At 58.7% G+C, this 27,233-nt stretch overlaps 4 protein-coding genes across 4 annotated transcripts; all 4 read right to left on the bottom strand.

Moving 5' to 3' along the window:
* Window positions 1-260: 260 nt before the first annotated feature.
* Window positions 261-5,780, bottom strand: SCN2B (sodium voltage-gated channel beta subunit 2). Its single transcript, XM_040085305.2, has 4 exons — window positions 5,551-5,780; window positions 2,797-2,963; window positions 2,446-2,656; window positions 261-2,342 (listed from the first exon to the last, which is right to left on the bottom strand). The coding sequence occupies exons 1-4, from the start codon at window positions 5,618-5,620 to the stop codon at window positions 2,143-2,145; spliced, it is 648 nt and encodes a 215-aa protein (XP_039941239.1). The 5' UTR covers window positions 5,621-5,780; the 3' UTR covers window positions 261-2,142.
* Window positions 5,781-7,365: 1,585 nt separating this feature from the next.
* LOC120762482 (junctional adhesion molecule-like) lies at window positions 7,366-12,762 on the bottom strand. Its single transcript, XM_040084924.1, has 8 exons — window positions 12,718-12,762; window positions 10,887-10,935; window positions 9,462-9,613; window positions 8,932-9,157; window positions 8,699-8,840; window positions 8,301-8,361; window positions 8,002-8,097; window positions 7,366-7,827 (listed from the first exon to the last, which is right to left on the bottom strand). Exons 2-8 carry the CDS (start codon window positions 10,927-10,929, stop codon window positions 7,666-7,668), a joined length of 882 nt encoding a protein of 293 aa, XP_039940858.1. The 5' UTR covers window positions 10,930-10,935; window positions 12,718-12,762; the 3' UTR covers window positions 7,366-7,665.
* A 2,357-nt stretch (window positions 12,763-15,119) lies between these two features.
* Window positions 15,120-21,511, bottom strand: MPZL3 (myelin protein zero like 3). The gene is made up of 6 exons (XM_040085116.2): window positions 21,411-21,511; window positions 20,548-20,714; window positions 19,893-20,103; window positions 18,917-19,082; window positions 18,109-18,172; window positions 15,120-16,094 (listed from the first exon to the last, which is right to left on the bottom strand). The coding sequence occupies exons 1-6, from the start codon at window positions 21,487-21,489 to the stop codon at window positions 16,068-16,070; spliced, it is 714 nt and encodes a 237-aa protein (XP_039941050.1). The 5' UTR covers window positions 21,490-21,511; the 3' UTR covers window positions 15,120-16,067.
* A 1,088-nt stretch (window positions 21,512-22,599) lies between these two features.
* On the bottom strand, window positions 22,600-26,902 carry MPZL2 (myelin protein zero like 2). The gene is made up of 6 exons (XM_040084923.1): window positions 26,848-26,902; window positions 25,307-25,473; window positions 24,793-25,003; window positions 24,440-24,584; window positions 23,948-24,035; window positions 22,600-23,435 (listed from the first exon to the last, which is right to left on the bottom strand). The coding sequence occupies exons 1-5, from the start codon at window positions 26,900-26,902 to the stop codon at window positions 23,975-23,977; spliced, it is 639 nt and encodes a 212-aa protein (XP_039940857.1). The 3' UTR covers window positions 22,600-23,435; window positions 23,948-23,974.
* Between the last annotated feature and the right edge of the window lie 331 nt (window positions 26,903-27,233).

Genomic DNA, 27,233 nt, shown 5'->3' with positions numbered 1-27,233 from the left:
GCACCCCTGTGGGAAGGCTGGGGCAGCACTGGCCACGCTCCCACCCCCAGCGCTGCCCTGGCTCTGTGGCAGCTCCCAGGGACAGAGCTGTGGACACACAGGGGTGCCCTGGGCTCCCTCGGCACCCAAAGCACCTCAGCAGGACCAGTCTCCGCTCCGGAGCGGGCTCATCCCCCCGGGCAGAGCAGACCGAGGGGCCTGTCCCGCCCCTCCAGGCTGCGGCACAAAAGCATCGAGGGCAAAGTCGGTGTTTTCGTTGTTCTTTTGTTTGTTTTGACCGTACAAAGAGCAATAAAAACATCCCACGCTCGGCAGAGCGCTCGGCAAGAGAAGCCCAGGGGGAAGGCGCACGCCCAAGGCCACAGCACGACCCACAGCAGCCCCTCCTGTGTGTACAGATCTGTATTTGTCGGCTCTCTGCTGTGCACAGCTACGTACAGACAGATGCATTGGCAAGTTGCAATCCAAGGAAAGTGCACGAAAAGAAATGAAAGGCAGATGCAAGACCGGTCATGTGCAACACTCAGAGGCCACTGCGCCCCCGAGGTGCTGGCTCAGTCGCACCAGGAGCCGGGGGCAGCCCGGCTCTGGCAGAGGGCGGTGCGGGGGCCCTGCGGCACCGGGCACCGCCGGCACTGTGCGGGGGTGTGGGGACGGCCCGGCCCCCCCCGGGCAGCAGGGCCCGGGGCAAGGGAGCCACGCGTGGGACACGGCACATTCCTGCTGCGGATGGGAGGGGAGCGGCGTGGAGCCCGGCGGGGTCGAGTGGGACGGGCAGGGCGGGAAAGCGATGGGGCAGAGCAGGGAGGGCACAGCTGTCCCGCCATCCCTGGGGCCCGATGGCATCGCCGGGGTGGCACCTACACAGGGACGCGGCGATGGTGTCCCTTCTCTGCACGGGGACGCTGCAAAGGCGTCCCCTCTCCCCCGGCAGTGCTGCTCGTGGGTGACGGGACCCCCATCGCCTGCCCCTGGGCAGTGTCCCCTGTGGCTCCGTGCACTGTCCCCTCCTGGCAGCCACGGGGGAGGAAAAGCTCCGGTGCCACAGGGGACACGGCCGGGGGTCATTCCCTGCCTGAATCCCGCAGTGCTGCAGCCAGCACAGCTCACCTGCCAGGTGAGGCAGGGGGCACACGGGGCTGGGCACGCTGGCAGTGCGTTGCCATGGCAGTTTCAGTGCGCAGTGCTCCGCAGGGAGGCTGGAGGTGGCAGTCTCAGCAGCACAGGGCTGCTCCAGGGTGACAGAGCTGTCCCAGCTCTGGGCCTGCTGTTGTGCCCAGTCCTTCCCAGCAAGTGCCCAAAAGCTCCTCTCCCTTTCAGCAGCTCCTTGTCCCCAGCAGCCTCACCCCACCACTCCCCACCCCCTCAGTCTGACACACCAGCAGGACATTTTCCATCACAATTACCCTCCCCAAGATGGAAATGAGCACAGAAAAGTCAGCCCAGCACCTTGGGCTGAGGTGCTCAGACCCAAGAACAGCCCGAGAGGCAGAAGGGTCCATCCCCTGCACGCCAAGAGCTGCCAAGGGTTCCAAAGCACTGCGAAGCTCCAAGACACTGGGCGAGCTCATGGCCTTGGCCACCGACTTCTGAGCAGCCTGGGACAGTCCCTGAGGAGCATGAGCTTGCAAGGAGGAGACTGGCAGCTACTGGGATCCCTCAGGTTGGGAACACCAGTGCCAGCGGCCCAGGCACAGCAGGGACACCTCGGGATGAGCTGTGACCCCGAGGGCAAACTGCTGACCCCTGCTCGCATTTTCTGCCGGGACAGAGAGCAGACAACTGGGCACAGGGCTGCCCAGAGCCCTCTGCCCCTCCTGGCACCCCCTGCTCCCCTCCGTGTGTGGGGACTGCACAGATCCCCCCTCACCCGCCCCCAGCCCGTCCCCAGCACCTCCTCACAGCTCTCTGGCACTCAGAGCAGGGGACAGGCTGCTCCCAGCTCAGCCTCAGCCCCCCTCCCCAGCCCTGCCCAGCACGGCCAGGCTCCGGGGACCTTCTCTCTGCGCCCTGCTCCAGGCTGGGTTGGGTGTTTGGATGGAAGGAGGGATGCTCTGGGGAGACAGAAATCCTTGCTCTGGGAAGCACATCAAGAGGGTCACGCTGTACAGGGGAGAGGAGGGAGGGGCGGGCAGGGGGGCTTTACTTGGTGCCCTCGTCCGGGTTGCCTTCGCCGTCCGTCTTCCCTTCCTCCTCTGTCTTCTGGTCGTCCGTGTTGAGCCTCTGCTGCTTTTTCCGGCGCACGCATTTCACCACCATCAGCACCAGGATCACCACGGCCAAGAAGCCGCCCACGGAGGCGCCCACGATCACGGCCACCGTCGAGTCGTGCTTCGGGGGCTCTGGGGACACAGGGCACAGGCTCAGGGCGCGCAGGGTCCGGTGGGAACAGCTGGGAGCGACCCCTGCCCCCATGGGCGCCCCGCGGCACAGGGGAGCACTGACCTTTGGTGAGCACCCTCAGGCTGATCTTGCCGTGGCCCCGGTGCCGGTCCGGGGGGTTCAGCACGTAGCAGTTGTAGGTGCCCTCGTCCTCCAGCTGCACGTTTTTGAGGGTGAAGGACACGTCGTACTTGGCGGGGTTGCCGGTGAACTCCACGCGGTTCCCGAAGCGGTCCAGCTGCTTGTTCATGATCTTCGTGCGGAACTGCAGGAACTGGGCAGCACGGGGACAGCGGGTGAGGCACCCCACGGGCTCATTTCCCAGCCAGGAGCCCCCTCCCTGCACATGCTGCCCTGCAAGAAACCCCGAGCAACGCCCTTTGAGCTGCTCCCGGGACCCCCAGTGAAACTCACCAGCTCCTCCGAGCAGTTACTGCACTCCTGGTACGTCCAGTTGAGGGAAAACTGCTTGTTCTCCACCTTGTAGCAGGAGTTGAAGGTGCAGGAGAGCTTCACAGAGGAGCCATTCAAGGCATTGATGGTGGCAGGGGCCATCACCTCCATGCCCAGTCTCGGGGGTGCTGCCGAGAGCAGATGAATTTGGGGGTGTCACAGGCAGCCATCCTGGAGGCTGAGCCCATGTCCCCATGCTGCCCTGCCTGCACAGAGCTCTCCCTGGGGCCTGGCATCGCCTTCCAGACATCCACACGCTCTGCATCCAGCCGGGACCAGAATTTCCCTGCCCAGCAGGAGAAGGGGAGCAGCCCCAGCGCTGGCACCGTCCCTTGGCTGGACAGGAAGAGCGTCGTCCCTGCTCTGCCGGGGCTGATGACCCTCCTGTGCCACCCCCGGTGTGCTGAACGCTGCTGAGTGCAGGCCCTGCTCCCGGCTGTTCCCCGAGGCCGTGCTGCTGCGGGATCGATGGCGCTGTGCGAGGCTGCAGCGTCAGCACACGGGGCCCGGCGCCACAGCCACACGCAGATTTATGGCTCAGCTCATCACATTTCATTCCCAGCAGGACACAGCTACGGCAGCGAGGGCTGGGATCTGCCAGGGCCGGCCCCAGGGGCTCCGCGGGGGGAATGCAGATGATGCTTTTCCCTGCCAGCAGTGCCCACGCAAGGATTCTCCAGCTGGGAACGACCAGAGCAAGATCCCGGTCGCTGCTGGGGGAACAAGGCCAGTCCCTGAGCCCTGCCTTGCTGAGAAAGAGGGGCACTACCTGGTGCAGCTGGCAGGACAGGACTCACCTGGGGGTGGGCAGGGATGGGGTGCCTGTGCCCTGCTCCCTCCTCCACTCCTTCCCTGCAGCTCCCCTCAGCAGCACCCAAACCCAGCAGTGCCTGCATCCAGCACCTGTCCCCAGGCTGGGTGCGGGGAACAGGCTCCTGTGCAGCCAAGCCGGCTGCAAACACGAGGCCAAGCCCTGAGAAGCACAGGGACACGGGGACAGCCAGCCCTGGGAGGGACCAGAGTGTCCTGGGGGGCCGTGGCACCCTACAGGGCACGGTGACAGTGCCACCGGGTGCTTTTATGATCACCTCACCTCTCCCCTTGGGCTGCTGCTCTTTGCTCTCAAACCTTCTTCCCGAGGCCAAGCCGGGCGCATGTCAGGGCTGCTCCGCTGGCCGCTGCGCTCCGCCTGCAAGCAGGGCAGGAAAGGGGCCAGGCTCTGCAGCCAGGGACAGGAGCCTTCCCGAGCTGCAGGGACAGCCGTGCTGAGCCCCAGGTGCCACTGCCAGCTGTGAACCAGCGGCACCCTGAAGCTCCCTGGGGGCAGAGCGGTGCCCTCGGCTATGGCCAAGCCCTGGGGACGGCTCCTTGCCATGCTGGCATCCACGGGGAACAACCTCCATCCAGCCCCAGCGCAGGGAGGGCTCCCACAGGGCTCGGGGACACGGGGATGGGCACATGGGGACGAGTCACAGCACCCACGGCAGGAAGAAGTGTCCTGAGCCAGTGTCACTTGCTGCCCCGTGGCAGCCACCACCTTTGATGCCTCCAAAAAGCCTCTCATGGATGGGAGAGAAGAGCCAGGAGACAGCCTGTCCCAGCAAGAATGGCTGGAGGGGGTCCCTGCACGGAATCGTTGTCTGAGTGCCCCTCACACCATGCCCCGTGTGCTACAGGTGGGTGACGTGGCTTTGTCCCGTGTCCTCGGGGGTCCCCAGGGCTCTACAGAGGGGTGAGGTGCCACCAGCTGCAAACCTGTCACCTCTAGCAGGGACACCACGGCCTGGCAGGACCCAGGAGCACCCGTGTGTGCGGGTCCAAACTTTGCACTCAGCCCTGGGGGACAACAGAGGTGGGGGAAGAAACCCCCTGAACCCCAGGGACCGTCCAGGCCGGGTCCTGCGGTGCCGCGCAGGCTCCCAAGCGCTCCGTCACGCTGCACCCAGGCTGGGGCTACACCTACAGCAGCCTCCACAGCAGCCCTGACTGGGTTTTATACCCTCCTTTCGCAGGCTCCCTCCTCGGGGAAAAGCAGGAGCTCCAGGACAGCGCCTCAAAGGAGCGGCGCGCTCCCGGCCGCGATCGATGCGGAGCTGCTGCTGACACAGCGCTGCCGCCGCGGGGCCGGGCAGCACCACGGACCGCGGCCCCAGCACGGCCACCGGCCCGGGGACAGCCACGGCCACGGCCACAGCACCCGCGGGACGGCCACAAGCCAGCGCAGCCCACCTGCCAGCCCCCCGCAGGACGGCCACAAGCCAGCGCAGCCCACCTGCCAGCCCCCCGCAGGACGGCCACAAGCCAGCGCAGCCCACCTGCCAGCCCCCCGCAGGACGGCCACAAGCCAGCGCAGCCCACCTGCCAGCCCCCCGCAGGACGGCCACAAGCCAGCGCAGCCCCCCTGCCCTCCCCCTGTCCCCACGCCTGCCCGCTCCCCTGCCCGGCACGCCAAGGGCTCCGCGCTCCGCACCCCGCCAGCGGCATTGCGGGGCGTTCTCAGCAGGAGATGCCGTGGCACCGAACCCCCCTCGCAGCCCGAAAGCAGGTCACCCTGGCTCTGGTGGCTCTCCGCAGGGTGCGCGCCACACCGCCTCCGTCCCCATCCCTGCGGCACGGCGCTTCCCGGGGCCGGCACACGGGCGGGGGGGCTCCTGGCCAGGGACACGGGTGTCTCCCCACCTGGGCACATGCAAGGGGGCTCAAGCCGACACTTACCCAGCGAGAGGAGCAAGGTGAGGCCAGTGAGGAGCAAGGTGGGCTGCGGGAGCCAGGCTTCCGGGCTCATTTTGACGGACTTTTGTGTGTGGAGAGGACGTGGTGTTGGTGTGGATTGTGCAGGTGGTGGAGGTGCTTTTTCGAACGCCCGGGTTATTTGCAGGTGACATAGAACATTAGAGCCGCTTTCTCCCACACAGCCCAATATGGCTGGAGCGGAGCTGGGGCGAAAAAAAGCAGTAAATGCTGTGGTTGGTGGATCGCAGCCGCCGGAGTGGGAGGGCGGAAAAATTTTCCCCTGAACTGCAGGCGACAGCTCCTGGCACCGCCGGCTGCCTGCTCTGTGCTCGGGCTGTGGCACACGGTGGGTTCCTGCGGCCCCCGCAGCCCCCCACCTTCAGTGGGGACACGCAGATGTGTCCCCTGTGCCCCGCTGGAGGCTGGCGGCCGGCCCTGCTCTCACCATCCCCGGCAGCAGCTCCCGCTCCGGAGAGCCCAGCGGGTTGGAAATGCCCCCCCAGAGCCAGGCAGGGAGCAGAGGGGCTGCTCCAGGGCTGCTCCAGGCTGGGGGCGGCAGAGGGGCCCCAGCAGCCCCGCCAGGGTGCCCCAGGGAGGCTGCGGCAGGTGGAGGTGCTCCCGGTCACCTGCCCGCTCCCGGACAGCTCCATCGCATCCCAGGGCTGCCAAACTGCTGCAGGCTCCTTCCCCTTCTCCAGCAGCATCTTCTCCCAGGATAACAGCTCTCCTCAGCCAGCCTGGGGATGGGGAGGCTCTGCCCAGCAGTGACAGCACCAAAGAGAGACTTTGGTCCCCTTTGCACCCTCGGTCAAGGAAGCCTTTGGGCCTGGGCTCCAATCCTGAATTCCAGCCGCAGAGATGGGTGCAGGAAAGATGAGGCACGACCTCCTGGAGACCAGAGAGGCGGTGACAGAGCTGCTCGGGCCCCGGGACACGGGGTGGTGGCGTTTGCTGGGACAGCATCACTGCGGAGAGAGGCGAGGGATGCCCCAGAGCCGGGCACACCTTGGTTCCTGTGCAGCAGAGCCCGCGGCAGGCAGGAGGGAGGCAGAGGGGCTCTGCTGCCCAGCCAGGGTCGCGGGGAGAGCAGGACAGACGGGAGAGAAGGCACGGGAGCGTCCCAGCAGCTCTGCTCACCATCACTCCCTGCACGCACAGCGCTTTCCCACCCGCCCTGGGCAGGCAAAGCCCGCTCTGCTCTGCTGCTACGTCTTCCACGACTCTACAAAGGCCCTGTGCCGTCCCCCGTCCCCCCAAACCCGGCTCCGGGGCCCGGCTCCTCCTAAATCCCATCCCGCGGCTGCCTGCGGGAAAAGAGAGCAGGGTGTCAACGAGAACCAAGGAGCGCAGCGCGGCGCTGCAGTGAGCCGGCAGCGCGGGGAGGTGGAGGGTCCCGGCTCCCTCCGCACCTGGAGGTGTCAAACATCTATAGATAGCGCCTGGCACCAGCCGTAGCGCCCAGCACCCGGAGGCACAGCGGGAGCAGCGCCAGCGCCGGCCCAGGCGGTGCCCGGGGGCCCGGCAGGGGTGGCTGGGCTGGCCCCGGCCGGCGCTGCCCATCACCCCGCTGCCCGCGGGCTCTGTCCTGCTGCTCTCAGTCCCCATCCTGCTCGCTTTTTTGTCCCGTTTGGCTTTGGTGCCTCCTGGAGGCAGCGGGGCAGGCGGGTGCCCCGTGCCAGGCTGCACACGGGCTCAGGGGCTCCCAGGCGCTGGGTCGGGCAGATTTTGGCACACTTGGACGTTACAGGCTTAGGCAGGAGGTGAAATGAAGACAGCACCAGGGAAGGCTCCCTGAGTTTTATTATCTACAGAAAAATACAGTGACGGCTGCTGCTGCTGCATCTCCCCCGCTGGAGATCCTTATCCTGGGCCAGGATCAAAGCTGCAGCATGAGGCTGTGCCCACCTTCTCCAGAGTCCAGGGGGCAAGAGCCAGAGGAACAGGTGTACCCTGGTCCCCTGCAGACAGCTGGGCTGGGCTATGCCCCAGCAGTGCCCTGGCACGGGCACACGATGATGTGTCACCAGTTCTGAGTCCTCAGAGGGACAAAGGTGCCTTGGACACACCTGGACGAGGGGCTGCCATCCCACAGCACAGCTATTTGTGCCACTCTGGAAGCTGGGGAGGTGCCTCCTCTGGCCTGCTGTGGGGCTCCTGGCTCTGTCCATCCCCCTGTGTCCCCTCTGCCATCCATTCCGACGGGATCGTCCTCTTGGCCAGCTCCACGTAGACGCCGTTGTCCCGGCAGTGAGATGGGTGCTGCGGGGAGCAAGGGACAGGGGGTGAGCCTCACCACGGGTGCCAGGGTGTGTTTGGAGAGGGCAGGGGGCACGGGACGCTGCTCTGGCGCAGAGAGTGAGGCCCTGGATGTGGTGACCCTGGCGAGGGGGGCAGTGGTGTGCGGGCCCCACCAGGCCTGCTGCAGCTCCTCACCATGGTTATGTACGTGTCCTCAGCTCTCCTCTTCTTCTTTGCGTCCTGCTCAGCCTTGGGAACCTCAGCTCCAGGGATTGAGGAGTAAATTGCTTCCTGTGAGGGGAGGATCAGAGTGTTTGGAAACGAGCAGCCCCCAAACACGCAGGGGCTGCCTGACCCCCGCCACAGGGCAAGCAACAGGAGCCGTGGTTGGAGCTGGCCAGCAAATGGCCCCGCTGTGGGGTCCCCTCCCTGGGCCTCCCCAGCCCCGAGCCCACACACCCAGCCCCAGCGACCCCTCCAGCCCCAGCTCTCACCTCTGCTTTGCTCTTGCTGCTGCTCTTCCCCATCCTCTCCAGGGCCGTGATGCTTTTAAACCTTGAGGAGAGGCAGCGGCAGTGTCACCTCCGGTGAGGAGCATCGCCCGCTCCTCCCGTCCCTCCCTCCCTCCCTCTCCCGGGACACCGACACCCCTTTGCACACGCCTGGGGCGGGCTATCCGCGCTGCTGGCACAGCCCAGCAGGTCTGGGAGCCGAGGGACGTGGCCGGGGCAGGGTGGCACTAGATGGCGGCAGGAGGCTGCACCCCGCACCTGGGGAGCTGAACCCTCGCACCTGAGAGCGCCAGCGCAGGGCTCGGCCAGGCAGCGCAGGGCACCAGAGCTGCAGGGAGGTGCTTCCTCAGCCCCCGTAAACCCAGAGCCAGCCCCGCTACCTCTTCCTCACGCAGAGCCCGGCCAGGAACGCCACCACCACGGCCACGCAGCCACAGCCCACCACGGCCGGCCAGAAGCCGGAGTCTCTCGGGGCCGCGGCATCCTCGGCAGCCCCTGCTCCTCGTCCTGCCGCTCCTCGCCCTGTCGGGGGGACACCGAGGCAGCGGATGGCACCGCGGGGACCCGCGGAGCCGTGGGGACAGCCGCGGGGGGCTGCGGGGGCGGCACGCACCTTCGGGCGCCGCGGGGAGGACGAGCAGCTCCGTCCGGCTCTTGAAGATGCTGCTGTTGTGCAGCAGCCGCAGCTCGCACTCGTAGGTGCCGCTGTCGTTGACGCGCAGGTCCCGCAGGAGGATGGAGCCGTCCCGGCGGGAGGTGTCCCCCTGCCACTGCGCCCGGTTCTTGAAGCGGCCCACGGGGACGCCGTGGTTGCTGTAGTAAAAAAACACCATCTCCTCCTGCCAGGGCACAGACGGCGTCAGGGGAGGGACGTCAGGTGCCTGTCCCTCCTCGGGAGCCCTCAGTTCACGCTTTCTGCCTGTCTGTGGGTCGTTCTCCTCGCACGGCAGTCCCAGGGAAAGCCCCGGGGTGCGGCGCCCAGAGCGGCGCTGCGGCTCCTGTGCCCGCACGGGGACCCTTCTTCCTCTCCTGGAAACTTCCTCTGCTCACGGCCCGGCGGATGGGCTTCCCCACAGCCCCTCCAGGGCTGCTTCCCCGCGGCCGCCTCGCCCTCCCTCCCCTGCCACCCCCGTCCCGACCCACCTGAGCTCCTGCCTTGTGCAGCCAGTCCACTTTGTGCAGGGTCCATCCCCTGCTGTCGGGGTCCATGAAGAGGCACCGCAGCAGCACGGAGTCCCCAGCCCTAGCTCGGAGCTGAGGCTCCATGAACACCTCGGCAGCCGCGCTGCACCGCTCTGCCGGGGACAAGGACAGCAGGATGAGCCCAGGCAGGACGGCCAGGTGCAGCCTGCCTGTCCCCATCGCTGTCTCCTCTCCGGGGAAGCCTGGGGCTCACGGCCCTGACCGGTCCAGAGGCCGAGCCCGTGCCTGACCCCTGCTCGTGGCGTGCCTGTGATGTGGGGCAGCACATCCTCCCGCCGCCACACCACGGGCTGCTGCCCTGTGATCCAGCCGAAGGGGAGTTGGGAAGCACAACCCCTGCCCTCCACGCCTCGGAGCCAAAGCCTGCAGCTCCTGCAGGGCCGTGCCTGTGAGTCACTGGCTGGGAGAACCTGTGCTGCTCTCATCTCTACCAGGCCGGGGGCAATTCGAGCGCTTCACACGGATTTCAGTTCCTCCCTCGCTGCCCTTTTGGCTTCCTTCCCCTTTGCTCACAGGCTCCAGACCTGGGCTTGTCCTTGTCTGGCCACATAACCACAGCTTGAGGTTACCAGAGAAGCTGGACAGCGAGGGCAAAAAGCGAACCAGGGGAACATCAAAGAGCACAGAGCTGACAACCCGCACGAGGCAGCTGCCGGCTCACGGGGCTGCAGAGCACGCGGCAGGAAGGGGATGAAAGGTCTTCTCCAAACTGAGATTCTCTGAAATGAGTGGGGCAGAAAACATCACTGGAGCTCAGCAGCCCCACCTGGCTCAGCCTGCAGTGGCACTGCCAGGGGAGGCTGCGGCTCTGGCTGCTGTTTGCTCTGAGCTGATTCAGCGGGGAGCTGCTCAGACAGGTAGGCTCGTCCTCATGGCCAAGCCACTCTGCTCAGCCTGTCCACAACCACCGAGGGCTGGGCCCTGGCCGAGCACCAAGTGTTTGTCTGAAACCCCGTAAATAATGAATGCAAAGTGCTGCAGCTTCCCAAACAAGTTCTGTTGGTCTTGACCAGCTGAGGAGCTGAAAATGACAAATATTTGCCAGCGGAGAAGACCCGGGGAGCAGCCTGCCTCGAGCTGAGCCAAAATCAATACCTTGGAAACCTCTCCCTGTATTTAGAGTCGGAGAAGCAGTTCTGCTTCTTTCAAAGCCTTGGAGCCTCAACACAGGACACATCCAGGGATGCCAGGGGAGCTGGCAGCTGGGGTACAGGGGAGGTCTGCAGGAAGGGGAGATGCAGCACACACCGGGGCTGGCAGGAGAGGAGCAGCTCCAGGGGCTTCTCACCGCAGGAAGAGAGACACTGATGGCTCTTAGAGCAAAGGCAGAGGGGAAAGCAGGGAGGAATAAAACTCAGAGCTTACCCAGCAATGTCAGCACCAGGGTCAGGCTCAGCAGCACCTTCATCTCCCTCTGAAAAGAACAGCAGAGGTGACACAGGCTCCAGTGTCCCCTGGGGCAGGACAACAAGGACTGGCAGCCAGCTCTGGGTCAGAGGAACACTCTGGCATGCAGCCTCCGAGGCTGGGAGGCTGGAAGTCAGCAAAGCACAGGGGGCAGAGACCAGGGCTTGGGCTTGTGAGACCGCACTGCGCCTGGAGAGGAAGAGCAGGCGTGGGGGACCGGGCTCAGCCTAAACCCCTTCGTGCTTTCCCCTCAGTCACGAATCTTTCCGGTGGTTTGGGGGTCGAGCCTCTGACATCTGAGCCAAGACGTTTGCAGGTGTAGGGAGCCAAGATGTTTGCAGGTGTAGGCTCTGCTCCCAAAGCAATCAGATGTTTTTAATACGACAGAACCAGATATCTTTGGTCCTAGAACACAGGCCCCCTGCTCCAGATCTAAATCCTTGCCCCTGGGTGCTGCACACGGTGAGAGGTTCTGCTGGAGCAGTGCCACATCTGGTGTCTGGATCCAGCTTGACCTGCTCCACCTCTCTCAGAATAAAGCTGGCATCTCCTTTCTGCACACCGCAGGTTTATCCTGCAGCCCAGGGAAGGACTGGCTGGCACCACCAGGAGTGTGCCAGCCAGTGTCCAAAGGGAGGCAAGAGTCAGCACCCTGCTGCCCTGTCCCTGTTCCATGGTTCCCAGCTGTGGCCACTCATTTGAGGGTAAACTGTTACTGAGAGCAGCTCTCCTGCCTGGAGAACCCTCACGTGAAGCTGGAATTCAGGCTGCCATTACCAGCACCTATTTTCCAGTGCTGCAGAAATGAAACAGAAATGGAAAGACAAGAGCTGAATCATCTCTGCCATTTTGATGGCTTCTCTCTTTTTGCTCCACTGTGCATGCGAGAGGCTCTCCAGGTCAGCCTCAGACAGGGATTCCTGGCCCAGAATCAGCTGCTGGAGACCCTTGGATCAGTTCTAGGCTGAGAAAATCACTACGGCTTTGTACCTTCATCCCCCTGCCCTTTCCACGAACAAAACAATCCCGAGAAGTGGCAGCAAACCTTCTGGAATCCTCTCCCATCTGCCTCTCAGAGCACAGGAGCCCTCTGGGGTTGGGTTTTTGCGTGGCTTGCTGTGCTCTGTGCAGCTCTGCCGTGACACACTTCACTGCACACCCCACCTACAAACGCAGCTCCTGCTCAGCCTCTGTGCTCAGCAGGGCCAGCGCAGCTCAGGGCAGCAGGAACAGTGTCCTGCTTTCCCAGAGACACTTCCAAAACCTGCAGAGCTGCACCCTCCCAGGACCACCCCCGTGCAGCAGCCGAAACAGCAGCCAGCTCAAAACCCAGTCCTGTTTGACTGCAGAAAGCTGAGATTTCACACCCAGGACACCCAAAACTCCCTGCAGCCGAGCTGTTGGGGTTCTGGGCCTTATTTGCCACTGAGTCCTTTCTGGATTTATTGCCCTGGTTTTGAGAAGGATTTCAGGTCCTGGCTGGGAGCACGTTTTTGCAGGGTGTCCCCCCGTGACACACAGCAGTGAGAGGGTGCTGGGAGGCACCAGCTGGAGCCAGCACCCACTCACCAGGCTGTTCTGAGTGTGCCAGCGCTGACACATCCAAATGGCCTTTCCCAAACAGACTGCGGGCAAAAGGGGCACAGACGCCACGTGGCCTTCGCATTTCCCCGCTTTTGCACGTGGCATCTGAGCCTCTGGCACTTCTGCTCCCCTGGCTCTCTCCTCAGGAAAACAAATGAAAAAAAGGAATAATCCAGAAATAGATATTACAGCCGAAAATACTCACCTAGCGTTGGCCTGGAGAAGTCAGCTTGTCTCACACGGAGGGTTCTCCAGCGACTGATTCAGAGTGTCTGAACCAGTTGCTAAATCATCTTGAGGTTGCAATATGCAAGGCCTTTCTTGGTGGCCTTTGGTTCCCTCTTTCAGGTTGTCTGGTGATCACTTTCACACACAAGAGAAAGCAGAACATAAATCAGGATGTGCAATAGAGGGGGGAAACCATTTGCAGATGCATCTGCCCCCGAGGGGTGATGGGGCAGCTGCAGGAGGCAGCTCACAGGGACGAGCTGGGGCTCAGGCTAGCGTGGGGGACTGGTCTGACCGGTCACCGTGACCACTCTGGGACACACAGAGTCCTGGCACGCACCCTGTGCCCCCTCCTGCTTTGTTTTTGGGGAGCAGAGCTGCTCAGGGGGCCGTCACTGCGGCGCCCTGGGGCTTGTCCCGGTGAGGCAGCAGCAGCAGCACGGGGTGACGTGGCTGTGCCTTCCTCCTGGGGCTGCCAGGGCCCTGAACCTGCCTGGCACAGCATGGGCAGCTGCCTCCTTCTGAAACACACACCAGCCGCTGAACTTCCTCTGCTGCAAACCCCCTGGGCACTCTGAGAGGCCGTGTTCACCCTTCCTCTTCCCTTGAAACACCAGAGCAGCGCCTGTTCTCCATCCCATGTCCCACTGTTCCCAGTATCCCACTGTTCCCCATCCCAGTATCCAACTGCTCCTCATCCCAGTATCCCACTGCTCCCCATCCCAGTGTCCCACTGTTCCCAGTATCCCACTGTTCTCTATTCCAGCGTTTCACTGTTCCCCATCCCAGTATCTCACTGCTCCCCGTTCCAGTGTCCCACTGTTCCCAGTATCCCACTGCTCCCCATCCCAGTATGCCACTGTTCTCTATTCCAGTGTCCTTCCATTCCCAGTATGCCACTGCTGCCCATCCCAGTGTCCCACTGTTCCCAGTATCCCACTGTTCTCTATTCCAACGTTTCACTGTTCCCCATCTCAGTATCTCACTGCTCCCTGTTCCAGTATCCCACTGTTCCCAGTATCCCACTGCTCCCCATCCCAGTGTCCCACTGTTCCCAGTATCCCACTGCTCCCATCTCAGCGTCCCACTGTTCCCAGTATCTCACTGTTCTCTATTCCAGTATCCCACTGTTCCCAGTATCCCACTGCTGCCCATCCCAGTGTCCCACTGCTCCCCATCCCAGTGTCCCACTGTTCCCAGTATCCCACTGCTCCCCATCCCAGTGTCCCACTGTTCCCAGTATCCCACTGCTCCCCATCCCAGTGTCCCACTGTTCCCAGTATCCCACTGCTCCCCATCCCAGTGTCCCACTGTTCCCAGTATCCCACTGCTGCCCATCCCAGTGTCCCACTGTTCCCAGTATCCCACTGCTGCCCATCCCAGTGTCCCACTGTTCCCAGTATCCCACTGCTCCCCATCCCAGTGTCCCACTGTTCCCAGTATCCCACTGCTGCCCATCCCAGTGTCCCACTGTTCCCAGTATCCCACTGCTGCCCATCCCAGTGTCCCACTGTTCCCAGTATCCCACTGCTGCCCATCCCAGTGTCCCACTGCTCCCCATCCCAGTGTCCCACTGTTCCCAGTATCCCACTGCTCCCCATCCCAGTGTCCCACTGTTCCCAGTATCCCACTGCTCCCCATCCCAGTGTCCCACTGTTCCCAGTATCCCACTGCTCCCCATCCCAGTGTCCCACTGTTCCCAGTATCCCACTGCTCCCCATCCCAGTGTCCCACTGTTCCCCGTCCCAGGATCAGGGTGTTTGATGGTGCACTAAGAGATCTCCTCAGGGCTGGCAGAGGGAGGGAAAGCCCAGCACCATCCACAGCCCCAAGGGAGCTGTGGCTCCGCTTCGCACCAGGAATATTTGCCCAGGCTCCAGTACTCCCATGGCAGAGGAGCCAGAGCTGAATTCCAGCCTTTTGCAGCAAAACCAGAGCCTTTGGTCCCCCGGAGGAAGTGGTGTGGTGTGCGAGTGCTGGGAGCGGAACAGCAAAGCCACTTCCCCCGGGCTGCGGGATCCCACCACCAGCCTTTCCCGGGGGAATTTTGGCTGACACAGGTGTTGTGTTGCCAGGGAGCACAAACATTTTAAATATTGCTTTATAGCAGACGGGAGAAAAACGTACTTATCTAGAGGCACAGGTCTACAGCTGACCTACTTCTCAGTGAGCTTCACCACACCTAAAAGCTGCAGCCAGCAGAGATGCTGAAGGGAGACCTGGGACCTGTTCCCTTTTGGGTTAAATCTGCCCCCTAAAATCCTTTACCCATCATCACAAGGCAATTTCCACGCCTCGGGATGGCAGTTTCATGAGTTCAGCCTGTGTTTGGCCAAGTAAAGAGAACCACAGCCCGGAATGGAATAATGCAATTTATTGGTAATCGCACAGCAACATCAACAGTAAACCTGGAGCACATCTGTGAAAGGAGAATATTTGACTGACACAGAAAGGAAGCAGCTCCTTAGGGACTGAGTGGATGAGTTCCACTGCTCTCTGCCATTCACTGTTGTTGGAAAAGGCTGGTGAAAGAGGAAATACCCTACATCGAGGGGAAGTAATGCTGCACCATGAACCATTTCCCTAAAACGGGTCCCAGAAGAAGGGAGGAGGAAAACAACTACTGCAAAGAGAGCATTCCTTTGGGCAGTGCTTGAGTCCATGGCTGAGGTAGATGGGGTTGTGTGTCCCCAGAAACAGAGTCCCCATTTGCATTTCTGATTTAAAAAAAAAGGAAAAAAAAAATAGTTTTCTATGAATTGTTCTTTGCTTCTACAAGTAGAAGGAGAGGTACCTAGTGATGCAGCTGAATAAAAAAATACTTCATGAGCAGTAGGTTCTCTTCACTCCAAGACAGATGATGCCAGATATCCCTTCATAAACTGGTGTGAGTCAGTGTGTTCCAAAAAACCTGAGAAGAAACCTTGGCAGTGACCAGCCCAGAGAGCTGGAGCAGCCTTTACTTCAAAAAGTTGGATTTCCAGGGCTCAGGAAAAGAGGGATGTCACCAAAAAACCAAACGAATAAAGCTAACCAATTTTCAGGAAAACCAAGGCACGTTGGCATTGCTGGCACTGAGGCTTCTGCAGGCCCCGCAGAGCTGAGGGCGAGAGGTTTTCTTTTCCCCAATAAACTGGAAAGATTTTTAGAAAATCGTTATTTTGTGCTTAAATAGAAGTGAATTATCCCATCAGCATTATTCTTCCAATCCACCGAGAGCAGAGCACGCCCTTCAATCTGCTCTGGTTATCCAGCAGCCTCTGGAAGGATCTAGCCGTGATTTTCAGTGCTGTCATTTTAGTCTTCTTCCACAGCTTCAGTCCTCTGTCAGTATGGATCTTCCTCATCCGTGTCCTAAATGGGGAACATGGAGAGAAACTGAGATTTTGTGGGAAGAAATGAGTCAAGGCATGAGTTCAGCCGAATGCTGAGCCTGGCTGGGCTTCTGGCAAGAGCCTAGATGCTTCCCAAAAATGCTGCTGTGCTTGAACAAGCCAGGGGACTTGCAAAAAACCAAATATAAACATTGAACATAAATATAAATATTAAATATAAACATTAAAATATAAATATAATAAATATAAGCACTAAAACTGTCCTCTCCCAGACACAATCACCACGCTATAACCCACACGTGAAATATGTTTTAAGAGAAGCAGCAGCTAAGGATGAAGCAGAATGTGCAGCGCTAGCCTGCAGAGACAGCCCTGAGCAGCATAAATTCTTGTTTTTCAGCCTGACAAACACCCACTCGCAGAAGCCCACGGTGGCTGTAACCACAGCACTCGTTTGGTGGTGTCCCCACAGGCAGCTCTGCAGCTCTGAGCTGGGAGCTCACCCAAACACCTCAGCTCTGCAAGGGAAATCTCACCGACGCTCCAGACACTCCGAGTCTAAAGAGATTTTCCGTTGGCTTTGCAATTTTGATTGCTGGGTCACAGGTGAGGCATGGAAAAGCACCTCAGAGAAACCTCAGAGATGCATCATTGTTAATGTGAGAGGGCAGCGCTCTCACAGACCTGATCAGATAAATATTTCAATATCAGCAAAGGATCAAACCTGACAAAGCACTCTCCATGGAAGCAGCAGGATTTTATCATCCCAATCTGACTCCTCCCAAAGGATGAGAGGACATTCTTCAACATTTAAGATCTCCTGTATCCTGACAGCATTTCCTCACCATCTTTTCCCTCCTCTCCTCCTGGCACCTCCCTGATTCCCAGGACGTCACCTGGAGCAGCCCTTCCACCTCCCAAGGCAACTCTGCCTTTGGCACAAGGCATTTCCTGCTCCCTGCACCTCTCCAAAACCCCGTTCTGCAGCTCCGTGCCTGCCGTGCCCGATGCAGAGCTGTAAATATTTTATGTACAACTTACGTAATTGCCTGCTTTTCATCCTGCATCTAATGGAGACCATCAGCACACGCCTGTCTGAAGGCCTGGGCATTTAGGACATTTTAAATCACTGGCATTAGGAGAGTGAATCAAGCAACACCTATTTAAATCCTCCTTAACTCACGTCCTGAGTGAGTACCCGAGAGGCAAAGGTGCCCCTGAGCTAGATCTGCTCTGTAGGACACGGTGAGGGAATGAAAGCCCTCTCGAATGGGGCGTTGCTCTGGAATGTGGCCTCCGATCCCAGCACGCAGGACTCGAACAAAACAAGGGCAGCAGGTGGCAAAACCACCCAGGAGCTGGGGCACCCGAGGAACAGGAGCTGGGGCACCCGAGGAACGGGAGCTGGGGCACCCGAGGAACAGGAGCTGGGGCACCCGAGGAACAGGAGCTGGGGCACCCGAGGAACAGGAGCTGGGGCACCCGAGGAACGGGAGCTGGGGCACCCGAGGAACAGGAGCTGCCGCAGGGGTGGGAAGGGAGGCAGCAGAGTTGGGAGGCAGCCACCACTTCAGAGAGCACAACAAACAAAAAGCAGAAACAAACAAACAAACAAACCGCGGGTGTTTAGCAACGTTCCGCTGGAGTGAGGTAAAAGGAGGAAGATCTCCAGCAGCTGTGCAAAAACACAGAGGGGTGAGGGGTCACAGCCTGCCCACACAGAGCCCCCAAAGAAACCCTAAAGAAACCCTAAAGAAAGCAGCAGCTGGCACTTCAACCCCTGTTTGCCACCTTAAAATGACAGCTTTGATTCCAATCAAGCCCAGCGAAAACTCAGCCTGATGGACCTCACCACAGCTTCGCCAGCAGTACAACCAGCAGCTCTCACTCCCTGCAGCTGGGGAGCTCCGAGGAGCCTTTGGGACGCTCCTCGGACACCCAGAGGTGTTAGGACACTCTACCTGCTGCTCTCAGCACCTTCTTTGGGCACCTGAGTTGGCAAAACCGCTGTGAAAACACCGTCTTTCACTTACCACACAGTTGAGGCACCACTCCTTGACCTTCCCCCCGCAGCCGGCTGTGCCCGTGTGCTCAGGCCTGCAGGAAGAGCACGGGGTCAGGTCGGACTTTTCCCCCCAGACATTCCAGGACCTCCCCTGGACCGTGAATTCTGGTTATACCACGTGGAGCTGAAGGTTTTTCACGGTGAGGAAAAGCCTTCAAGCCTGCACGGCAGAGCCGAAGGGGCTGAAAGCTGCCCGGCGCCTCGTTTTGAAGGTGGCGCTTGAGTGCCACGGGGATTAAAACGAAAGTTGCTTTTTGAGTGGCAAATCTTACACCACCAATCAAAACATTAAAAGACTGCAGTAAAAAAAAAAAATAATAATAATTCTGTGAGGAACTGAGCAGAAGGGAGTTCAGTCTCCAAGGCTCCTTCGGTAGCTGGCATCTCGGCTCAGGCCACCACAGGGAGGGTTTTTGGGTTTATTTTGCTTTTGTGGGGACTTCACCCCGAAACGCAGCACACAAGGCTCACACGTGCAGGACATCCTGCTGACTCAGGCTCAAATAAACCTCACGACAGAAGTGAAATACGTCTGACCCTAAACTGCTTCAGTTCCATGGCGTTCCTCACGCGAATGACAGGAAAAAGGGGATGTGCAGCACTTGGTTCGTGCTCCAGCACGGGGATTTCCCAAAGCTTTCTGCCCGCCGGGGAGCAGCAGATACCAGTGACTGAACTGCAGTCAGTTTATGCAGGACAGTGGGGAAATCATCCCTCGTGCCTGCGCCAACACCCCAAAGTGGAAATACAGGCTCCAGCCTGCAGCCAGCACTTACTCATCGGACACCTCGATGGAGGATTTCTTGTAGCCACATTTTCCTTTCTCCTTCATCGCCCGGAATTTCCTCCCCATCCTCACCAGCAGCAGAATGACCACGAGGACAGAGGGGAGGAACACCAGGATGGACAGCAGAGCTGCTGAGGTCAGCTGGAAGGCCAGGCCTGAAACACAGAGAGATGGCTCTGCTGAGCCCCTGGGACAGGGCACAGGGCACAGCTTGGTGGCACTTCCACGTGGAACACAGGGCTGGCAGGCTGGAAACAGCCTGTCCCCAAACCTGCAGTCCCCACATCTGCAGGGTCCTGTCCCCAAACCTGTGGGGCTCCTGTCCCCAAACCTGCAGTCCCCACATCTGCAGGGTCCTGTCCCCAAACCTGCAGTCCCCACATCTGCAGGGTCCTGTCCCCAAACCTGCAGTCCCCACATCTGCAGGGTCCTGTCCCCAAACCTGTGGGGCTCCTGTCCCCAAACCTGCAGTCCCCACATCTGTGGGGTTCCTGTCCCCACACCCAGGCCAGGCAGGCTCGGAGGGAGGGAGCTGCAGGGGAAGGCAGAGCACGACACAGTTCTATCAGCACGGCTGAGCTGGGAATTTGGGGCAGGGCTGGCACGCAGGGCAGATGAGGAAATTATTACTGACAATCGGCGCTTGTGATGCGGAGATTATTTTTAGGCCAGCGTTTCCTCAATGTTTAACTTGTTCTGCCGCAATTCGCGGAGGCTGAAACTTCTGAACAAAGAGACACTTTTGATTCCTGTTATCACCACAGCTTCCCCCCGTCCCTTCCTGCCCCAAATCAATTCAGGAGTTCTCCAAGCGCTGAGCTCAGAGGGCAGGGCTGAAGTAACCTCTGCTGGAACTCCAGCGTGGAAGTCCAGGGAGCATTTCCCACGTGATGCTCAGAATTCCAAGAACGCACAAAGCAACTCTGTCCCACGGGTGAGGTCAAGTCCCGGGCAGGGAGCCTTACCCCGCTCCGTAACCACCAGCACCGTCTGGGGAATGTTGTGATAAACATCTGGAGGGTTCTTCACGCTGCAGATGAAGGTCCCGTTGTCACTGAGCATCGGGCTTAGGATGGCGATGGAAGCGTCACCACTGGCAACGTTCCCAGCCCAGGATATCCTGTCCTTGAACCTCCCCCCTGTGGTGGGGTGTGGGACGGACTGATAGTGAAAAATCTGCAAGGAGGGAAAGGATTGTGGCGATGAAACCCTCACCCAGGAAAGCAGGGTGAACTTTTTTTTTTTTTTTTTTTCTTTCGCATTGCAAAAATAAAGGGGTTTTGCATTGTAAAAAAAATAAAGGAATAATGACACATGAAGTCAGGAAGAATATTTCCTATATAAGAGAAGTAAAGCTACCAACCGAATCTTTACGGTCATTCTGTGCAGTGCACAATGCAGCACTTATCACACACCCCCAAAATTATCTAGTTCACATTATTATGCTATTTTGTATTCACCCGGAATAATTTTTGCACCCAGAGAGCACCAAAGGGATCGTAGAGGGGAAAGAAGGCAACCGCGAGACTCCCAAACCACAAAGCGAGGCGGCAGCCCGGCAAAGCAAAGGGAAAACTCAGATTTTCAGCATGCCCAGAGGCCTGGCCCTGCTCCACCTACTGTCTCCATCTGGCCCCCGGAGAGGGGACGGTAGGTCCAGTCCACCAGCAGGTTCTCCGTGATGGGGGAGCTGGACTTGAAGGAGCATTTCAGCAGCACTTGCTCGCCCACGAAAGCTCGGACTTTAGGACTGGCTTTGATTTCCAGGGAAAGAGCATTGCAGACACCTGATGGAACAGGCACAAAAGGCAGGGATTTGTTTCCTGTTAACTGCCAGGTGCAAAATTGTCCCAAAAATACGGAGACACGTGCAGGCCAGCCAGAATTCAGAGACTAAAGCACAGCACTGTAACTTTCGGGAAAGCAGAAAACTTCCCCGAGCCGTTTCCCTGGCACAGGGACTGGAATGGGCTCCAGATAAGGTACCCGGGCAGTACCACCGCAGGTGCTTAGATGAGGAGGCAAAGAGCTGCGAAATGGCAACAGCAGCTCCGACGAGTTGCGAAACACCAGCTCCAGGTTCCTCAGAGCACCTCTGCTCTGCGTTCCTGGCCACGGCGCCTGGGTTTCGCACGCCCCGGGTCAAAAGTCTCCCCACAGCACGGAGCGCTCTCAGTTCTCGTTTCCCGTGCGCGCAGCCACCTCTGCCCCGTCCGGCTGCCGCGATGCTCCGGCCGTTCCCGAGGCTCCGGGGGCAGCTCTGTGCGAGCCTCTCCCCGCTCCAGGACGGCTCTTCCCGAGCTGCCCTCCTCCCCCAGAGCGCGGAGCACCGCGGGAGCAGCCTTCGGAGCCTCCCGCTGCCCCGGGACCACCCACGGCAGCCGCATCCCGAGCGCTCCCGGCGCGGTTCCCACGCGGGACACCGCGGGCACCGCCGCTCCCGTCCCCTCCGTCCCACCCCACCCCGGCCCCCTCCCCATTACCGAGCAGCAGCAGAGCCCCCCGCGGGAGGAGGAAGAGGAGCAGGCGGCCGCCGGCCCCCGCCGGCCCTGGGCGCCGCATCCCGGCCGGGCTCAGCCCCGGAACATGGCGCTCACCTGGCGCAGGTGAGGGCGGGGCAGCCCCGAAATGGCCGCGGCGCCTGGCTGGGCGAGCCGGGCACGACCGGGCACACTCGGGCACACCCGGGCACGCTCTGGCACACCTGTACACACCTGGACATGCCTAGGCACACTCAGGCACACCTGTACACACCTGTGCACACCTGGACACACCCGGGAACACCTGTGCACACCTGGGCACACCTGGGCATGCCTAGGCACACCAGGGCACACCTGTACACACCTGGGCACACCCGGGCACACTCAGGCACACCCGGGTCTGGCCTGGCCACCGCAGTCGTCCCCGCAGTCTGCCTGCTCACTGCACTGTTTGTTTTTGGGCGCTGCTCCAAAATGAGGAATGTGTCGGGACTCTAGTGAGTGGGGATGTTCCTCCCTGTGAGATCTTTGTAGCTGTTCAAGCGCAATCAGCAAAGAAAATGACCCTAATCAGGGGAACAGAGGGCAGCTGCGTCCCTTAGGCATGGACACCCTGGAACTGACAGGTTTTAGGGATGGAATAAATCAAGCTGTTGAGGTGTGTGTACATTGCTAACTGGGCCGAACACCCAAGGTTTCTATATCCCAGAGCTGAACTATCTTGGTTATAATACCAAAAATCACACCTACAGGGCCAAAAGACCCTGGCCATGCGAAGAGTCTGTCCCCGAGCAGGGGGAGAAGTTGGCTGGGGTGACGGAACTTGTACGGGAATTATTAACCCATCTCAAGAGGGGGGCGGTACTTGGAAAGTTACTAACTCTGAATTGTGTGCATAAATAATGGTGGAAAAGTCCAGTGGGGTGTGCTGGATTTGTGGGACACTGCCGAGCACACAGGTTTGGGCTCCTCTGAAATCAATAATCAACATCCCCCAGGCTTGGGCTCCTCTGAAATCAATAATCAACGTCTCTCTCAAGTATTTAATTATTGGTTTGTTGCACACCGGGTAACAGATCCGACTTTGGGGACAAACAGTGCAAATCTGCTCATTTGAGGTGTCGGGGCCCCAGGTCACCCCCCGTCACACCAGCACAGCTCTCAGCGAGGGCCTTTATTTACAACACGGGCGAGTGGAAATGAACAGCCAGCAGGTAACAGCCAGGGAGCGTGCCCGGCACATCGCAGGTTATAAAGCCATAAAGACACGCTACAAACAAACAGGGCAAGGCTTTGATTTGGGGCTGGGGAAACACCGTAACGGGATTGGTTTGGGGCTGGCTGGACACCGTTAGAGCTCCGTGGGAGCTTTGGGGAAACTCCGAGGGGTTTTGGGGGATGGGGGGAGCGCTGGGATAGCGAGAGTGGGAATGGGAACAGCTGCTGAACCCAGGCAGAAAAGTCTCCTCAACCCCCAAATTCTCAAAAGCTGCCAGACATGGACGTGCAAACCACGCTGGTTGGTGAATATTATCCCTAATTACAAGCAGCACCCCCTGCCCGGCTCTAACACTGCCCATCTAAGGTAGAAAAGGGATTCCAAGGACACTTGTTGTACCAAATGAGACCTCACTGCTCAGTCTTCCTTCTCAGGGTGTCAGGGAGGTTTCTCAGGAGATAAAAACAGGGCCACACAAAGGCACGTTGTGGTTTGTAAGGTGCAAGAGTGCATCTGCTCCAACACCTCCCAGCCCTCTGTTCAGTCAGTCTTGGCACTTTCATCTCTCCTGGAGAAGACGTGCTCACATTGCACAGGTGAGAAGATGAAGGAAAGCTCTTTGTTCATGGGGCAAGATCCTCCTGCTTTGCTCCCCTGAAGGGAATTCACCGCTCGTGTAAAGTCACCCTCTTCCCGTGCAGGACTTTCAGGTTGAGCAGAGGTACTGCACCGGCAGCGTGGGGCGTCTGTAACCCGGCTTTGTTCTAACACCCCAAATTACAAGCTTCCACCAGCTGCTTTGGAAGTACCTGAGAAGAAAGGTTGTAAGAAAAACAAACATCCATTACTCAGGGTCACTGTCAAAAACCAAAATAATAGAGGCGGCTGCTGACCTCAGAAACTGCGGGTAAAATTTGTGCTGACACGTTTAAGCAAAGAGAGTGAATATGGAAACAGTGCCAGCCTTCCTGTTGCAATTTTAAAACAATGAAGGTTGAAGTAATCAAAAAGCAGATTCAAAATGGACAAAAGGGAAGTAATTCATTCCTCTTCATCTACAAAGCAGGAATGCCATGGAAAGCAGCAACAGCGGCTTTCCTACAAACGCTCCTCAATGCCAGGGTGGAGAAATTTCTTGTACATTTAAGTGGCTGAGATTGTTCAGGGATTGTTCAGCTGTCTCTGAAGGATCCTCAACAGCAAAATGTTTGACTGTGGCCTCAGTTCTGACTGTGAATGGCAGGGAAACACCCGAGGGAATCTGTCCTGGGGAGCCCACAGGAACACTGAGACATTAATCAGAGAAGGTTTGTTTGGGTACCTGCATTGTGCACACCAGCAAAGACCTTTAATCTTCCAATGGAATGGGCTCCTTTTCCTCCCTCATCTTCAGGCTCTCCTTTTCTTTGCTGTTATAAAAGTGAGAGGAAAATAAAAGAGAAAAAAAAGCCCCGAATCAGCGTCACGCTGAGCAGCAGGACGTCCTGAGTCACACCCAGCACACCCAAGGTGAGATGGTGAGTGTGCCACACGCGTGGTGGCCACAGCTCAGGGTTCAGGGAGGTCATCTGCCACCACCACAGCAGCTGCGTCCTCCTCTGAGAGAGGAACCACTGGGAAGGGCGAGGGCCATGTGAGGACTCCAGAGCCTGTCCACCCCGGGGCTCCGCTCTGCCTGCACGCAGCCAATTATCGCTGATTGCTCCGTGTTTTGCATTGTAGATGCAGGGTCCAAGAAAGTAATTCAGAAAGGCCGTGGAGATAAACCTGTCAGGCTCTCCCCGGAGCCTGTCCCTCCCTGCCGCGTCCTCACCGCTCGGTGTCTGCCACCTCCAGCCTCTTGTCTCGCGCTTTCCTGCGACGCTGCCGGCAGATAATCACAGCTGTCACCACGATGACCATCAGGACGGAGGCAGATCCGATGACCACGGCCAGGAAATGGATTTCTGAGAAATTCACTGCGTGGGGAGAGACAGAGGAATGAAGCAGAGGGTCACGCAGGGAGGAACGAGGCTGGGGTCTGTGAATAAAACCTTTCCTCAGGCTCCTCTCTTTCCACCACGCTTTCTACTCACAACCCCTTTTCTCCCATAATTTTCCCGGATGTGGAAAAGGTTAAATCTGGTTAAATCCACACGGGCTCTGGGGGTTTTCTTGGCCTCTCACCTTTCTGCACGACCCGGAGCCGCACCTCCCCGATGGTGCCATAGACATCGGGCCAGTTTGTCACCTGGCAGGTGAAGGTGCCGTTGTCACTGGGCTGCAGGTTCCAGATCATGATGGAAACATCGTTGCGCTCAATGTTCCCATCCCAGGTGACTCGCTCTTTAAACCTCCCCGAGGGGGGCGTGTAGGGCTCCTTCAGGTAGTAAAATACCTGCAAAAATCACAGAAACATCGAGTGGCCTGGCTCGGAAGGGAGCTGGAAGATTCCTGAAGTCAGGAGCGGGATGTCACCTAAGACAGGGCTCGGCTGTGCTGTCAGCAGGTCCAGCTTTGCGAAGCCACAGATATTTTAACCCTGATCGCCCAAAACTAAACACGAGAGTGGTTTTTGGGCAGAGCTCGGATTAATCACTACAAGTGACGAAGGCCCGAATGTACTTGTGGGTTTGGGGTGCTCAGCCTGGGTGTTGGGGGGGGGGGAACCCCTGAAATGGAGCACAGAGATCTCACTCACCGGCTCATGGGAGCTCAGGTCCTCGGGCTGGAAGTTCCAGCTCACTGACAGCTGCTGGCTGATGGGGCTGCTGCTGGAAAAGGTGCATTTCAGCCGCTGGTTGGTCCCGTTCACGGCCACCACCTCCTTGGCAGTGTGAACTTCCACCGCCGCCGCCAGCCACAGCGCTGCAGGGCAAACAGAGGGGGAAATCACTGTCTGCAGTGAGCTCATCGCTGCTCCTTATCGGCTTCAGCTCCCCGGGAGCCCCAGCCGGCAAGGGATAACCTGGGTGTCTCACACACATTCCAAAGGGGGTGGTCCTGCAGATTGATCCAGAAAAACCCGCTCAAACTGGACCGAAACCCACCCAAAAATTGCTATTTCCCATGCTAGAACCTCATTTATACACTGTCTACTCGGCCTTGTGCACACCACGGTGGAACTGCTCTTACTGATACACCCAGAGTCAGTTTTAGAGGCTTTATAACCCAGCTGGGCCACTGCAGGTGAATTCAGTCGGGCTGAAGAATTCCAGAGGAAATCCCCAAGGTAAATATGGATTTGTTTTTCAAAGAAACATCCCCACGACCTCCGTGGCCGCTGCTTTAAAAATAAATGAGCACCGCTCACTCGATGCTCCCTTGAAAGAGGGACAACCAGCAGGAGGGAGAGCAAGGAAAAGAGAGGAGGAAAATGAAAAATAAGGAAAAATTAATGATTTGCTGGTGAAGGACATACAAAATATCAATATCTTGTCACATTAGGAAGTTAACTCACCCCGGTATGATTCAAGCCAAATAAGAAAAAAAAAAAACCAAACTCTTATCTAGGGTTGTAAGATATAACTTCACAATGAAGATGTATTTGGAAATCATTTATGACTAAATACTTCCTTCCAAGTATTTCCTTATCTCAAAGGAATGCCAAAACGTTGAAGGTATTTTTCACACGTGAAAAACCTCATTGGCACAGAACACACTGCTCATACACGGATCCGTGCCAAACCTTTTCATTTTAAACTCGTGAAAAGAACTAAGAGAGAAATAAGAGCAAAATACTTTTTTTTTTTTTTTTTCTCGAGGCCGATTACATCCTCGCGCTGATGTATTTGGGAAAGGAGGGTGTGTTATTCTTAAAATCCGGGTGTTTTGATGTAAACCGCCGAGAATTCAAGTGAGTTTCGTGTCAGTCTGGAACCTTTGCTGTGTAAAGGACCTGAAGCCGCGGCTCCTGGACAATCCCGGACTGTTTAGGAACAAAGGTAGCAAAAGGGGAAAAAAAGAAAAGGCTGAGAGTAAAGTTCAGATTCCTGGCAGGGGAAAAAAAGACGGTGAAACCCGAGCCGAGGAGGAGATCAGTGGAAGAGATCGCTGTTCTTCCTCTCGAATATGCCCAAACCTGTTGGGAAAGAAGCTCAACCACTTCGGTGCCACTTCCAGCGAGCCCCGCGCAGAAAGAATCGCAGCAAGCACGGGGGGAAAAGCCTCAGCTTTAGGAATAATTTAAGGAATCGGAAGAGGGAAGTGAGGGCGGCAGCACGGCCGGGACAGGTTCCTTACCTCGGAGCTGCGCCCCAAGGACGAGCGCAGCGCCCAGCCAGGTGCGGCCGCGCATCGGGGCCACAAATCCGGGGCTGCAAAGACAAATCCGCTCCGGGTTGTCCGAGACCGGCTAAAAGATGAGTTTCTCAAAGTCTTCCCTGCACAACGGGGCAGAATCCTCTCCCCCAGCTCGGCCTGCGAGAGAAGGTGAGCGCTGCCCCCGCGCTCCCCCTGCGCTCCCCGCCGAGCTGCGCCCGGCCCCGCTCACTTCTGCCTTAAATCAGCGAGATTCCCAAGGTAAGATTAATTTCTTCTCCCTCCCATATTCCCCTGCTCTTTTGTGTTGCAATCATCCCTCCTCCCAGCCGCCACCCGAAACCACTCCCCTCTTGTGGGAGGTAAGG

The sequence above is a fragment of the Hirundo rustica genome, chromosome 23 (assembly GCF_015227805.2).
Source record: "Hirundo rustica isolate bHirRus1 chromosome 23, bHirRus1.pri.v3, whole genome shotgun sequence".
Classification (NCBI taxonomy): Eukaryota; Metazoa; Chordata; class Aves; order Passeriformes; family Hirundinidae; genus Hirundo; species Hirundo rustica.
Note: the sequence above shows the minus strand (reverse complement) of the source record. Positions and strands in the feature narration are given on the sequence as shown.

Bases quoted from the DNA above. Each gene is read 5' to 3' on its own strand.
- SCN2B (XM_040085305.2), bottom strand. From the start codon at position 5,620: ATGAGCCCGGAAGCCTGGCTCCCGCAGCCCACCTTGCTCCTCACTGGC. The intron at 2,657-2,796 runs GTGAGTTTCACT...CGTGCTGCCCAG, and splicing joins GTAACTGCTCGGAGGAGCTG to TTCCTGCAGTTCCGCACGAA. The intron at 2,343-2,445 runs GTCAGTGCTCCC...CTGTGTCCCCAG, and splicing joins CCTGAGGGTGCTCACCAAAG to AGCCCCCGAAGCACGACTCG.
- LOC120762482 (XM_040084924.1), bottom strand. From the start codon at position 10,929: ATGAAGGTGCTGCTGAGCCTGACCCTGGTGCTGACATTGCTGG. The intron at 9,158-9,461 runs GTGGGTCGGGAC...GTGCCCTGGCAG, and splicing joins TGCACAAGGCAGGAGCTCAG to GAGGAGATGGTGTTTTTTTA. The intron at 8,362-8,698 runs GTAGCGGGGCTG...CCTCTCCTCAAG, and splicing joins GGGCTCTGCGTGAGGAAGAG to GTTTAAAAGCATCACGGCCC.
- MPZL3 (XM_040085116.2), bottom strand. From the start codon at position 21,489: ATGCGGCGCCCAGGGCCGGCGGGGGCCGGCGGCCGCCTGCTCCTCTTC. The intron at 20,715-21,410 runs GTAATGGGGAGG...CTGTTCCATCAG, and splicing joins GGGGGCTCTGCTGCTGCTCG to GTGTCTGCAATGCTCTTTCC. The intron at 20,104-20,547 runs GTAGGTGGAGCA...CCCTCCTTGCAG, and splicing joins CCGGGGGCCAGATGGAGACA to ATTTTTCACTATCAGTCCGT.
- MPZL2 (XM_040084923.1), bottom strand. From the start codon at position 26,902: ATGCGCGGCCGCACCTGGCTGGGCGCTGCGCTCGTCCTTGGGGCGCAG. The intron at 25,004-25,306 runs GTGAGTGAGATC...TGATTTTTGCAG, and splicing joins ACCTGAGCTCCCATGAGCCG to GTATTTTACTACCTGAAGGA. The intron at 24,585-24,792 runs GTGAGAGGCCAA...CTCCCCACGCAG, and splicing joins GCTCCGGGTCGTGCAGAAAG to TGAATTTCTCAGAAATCCAT.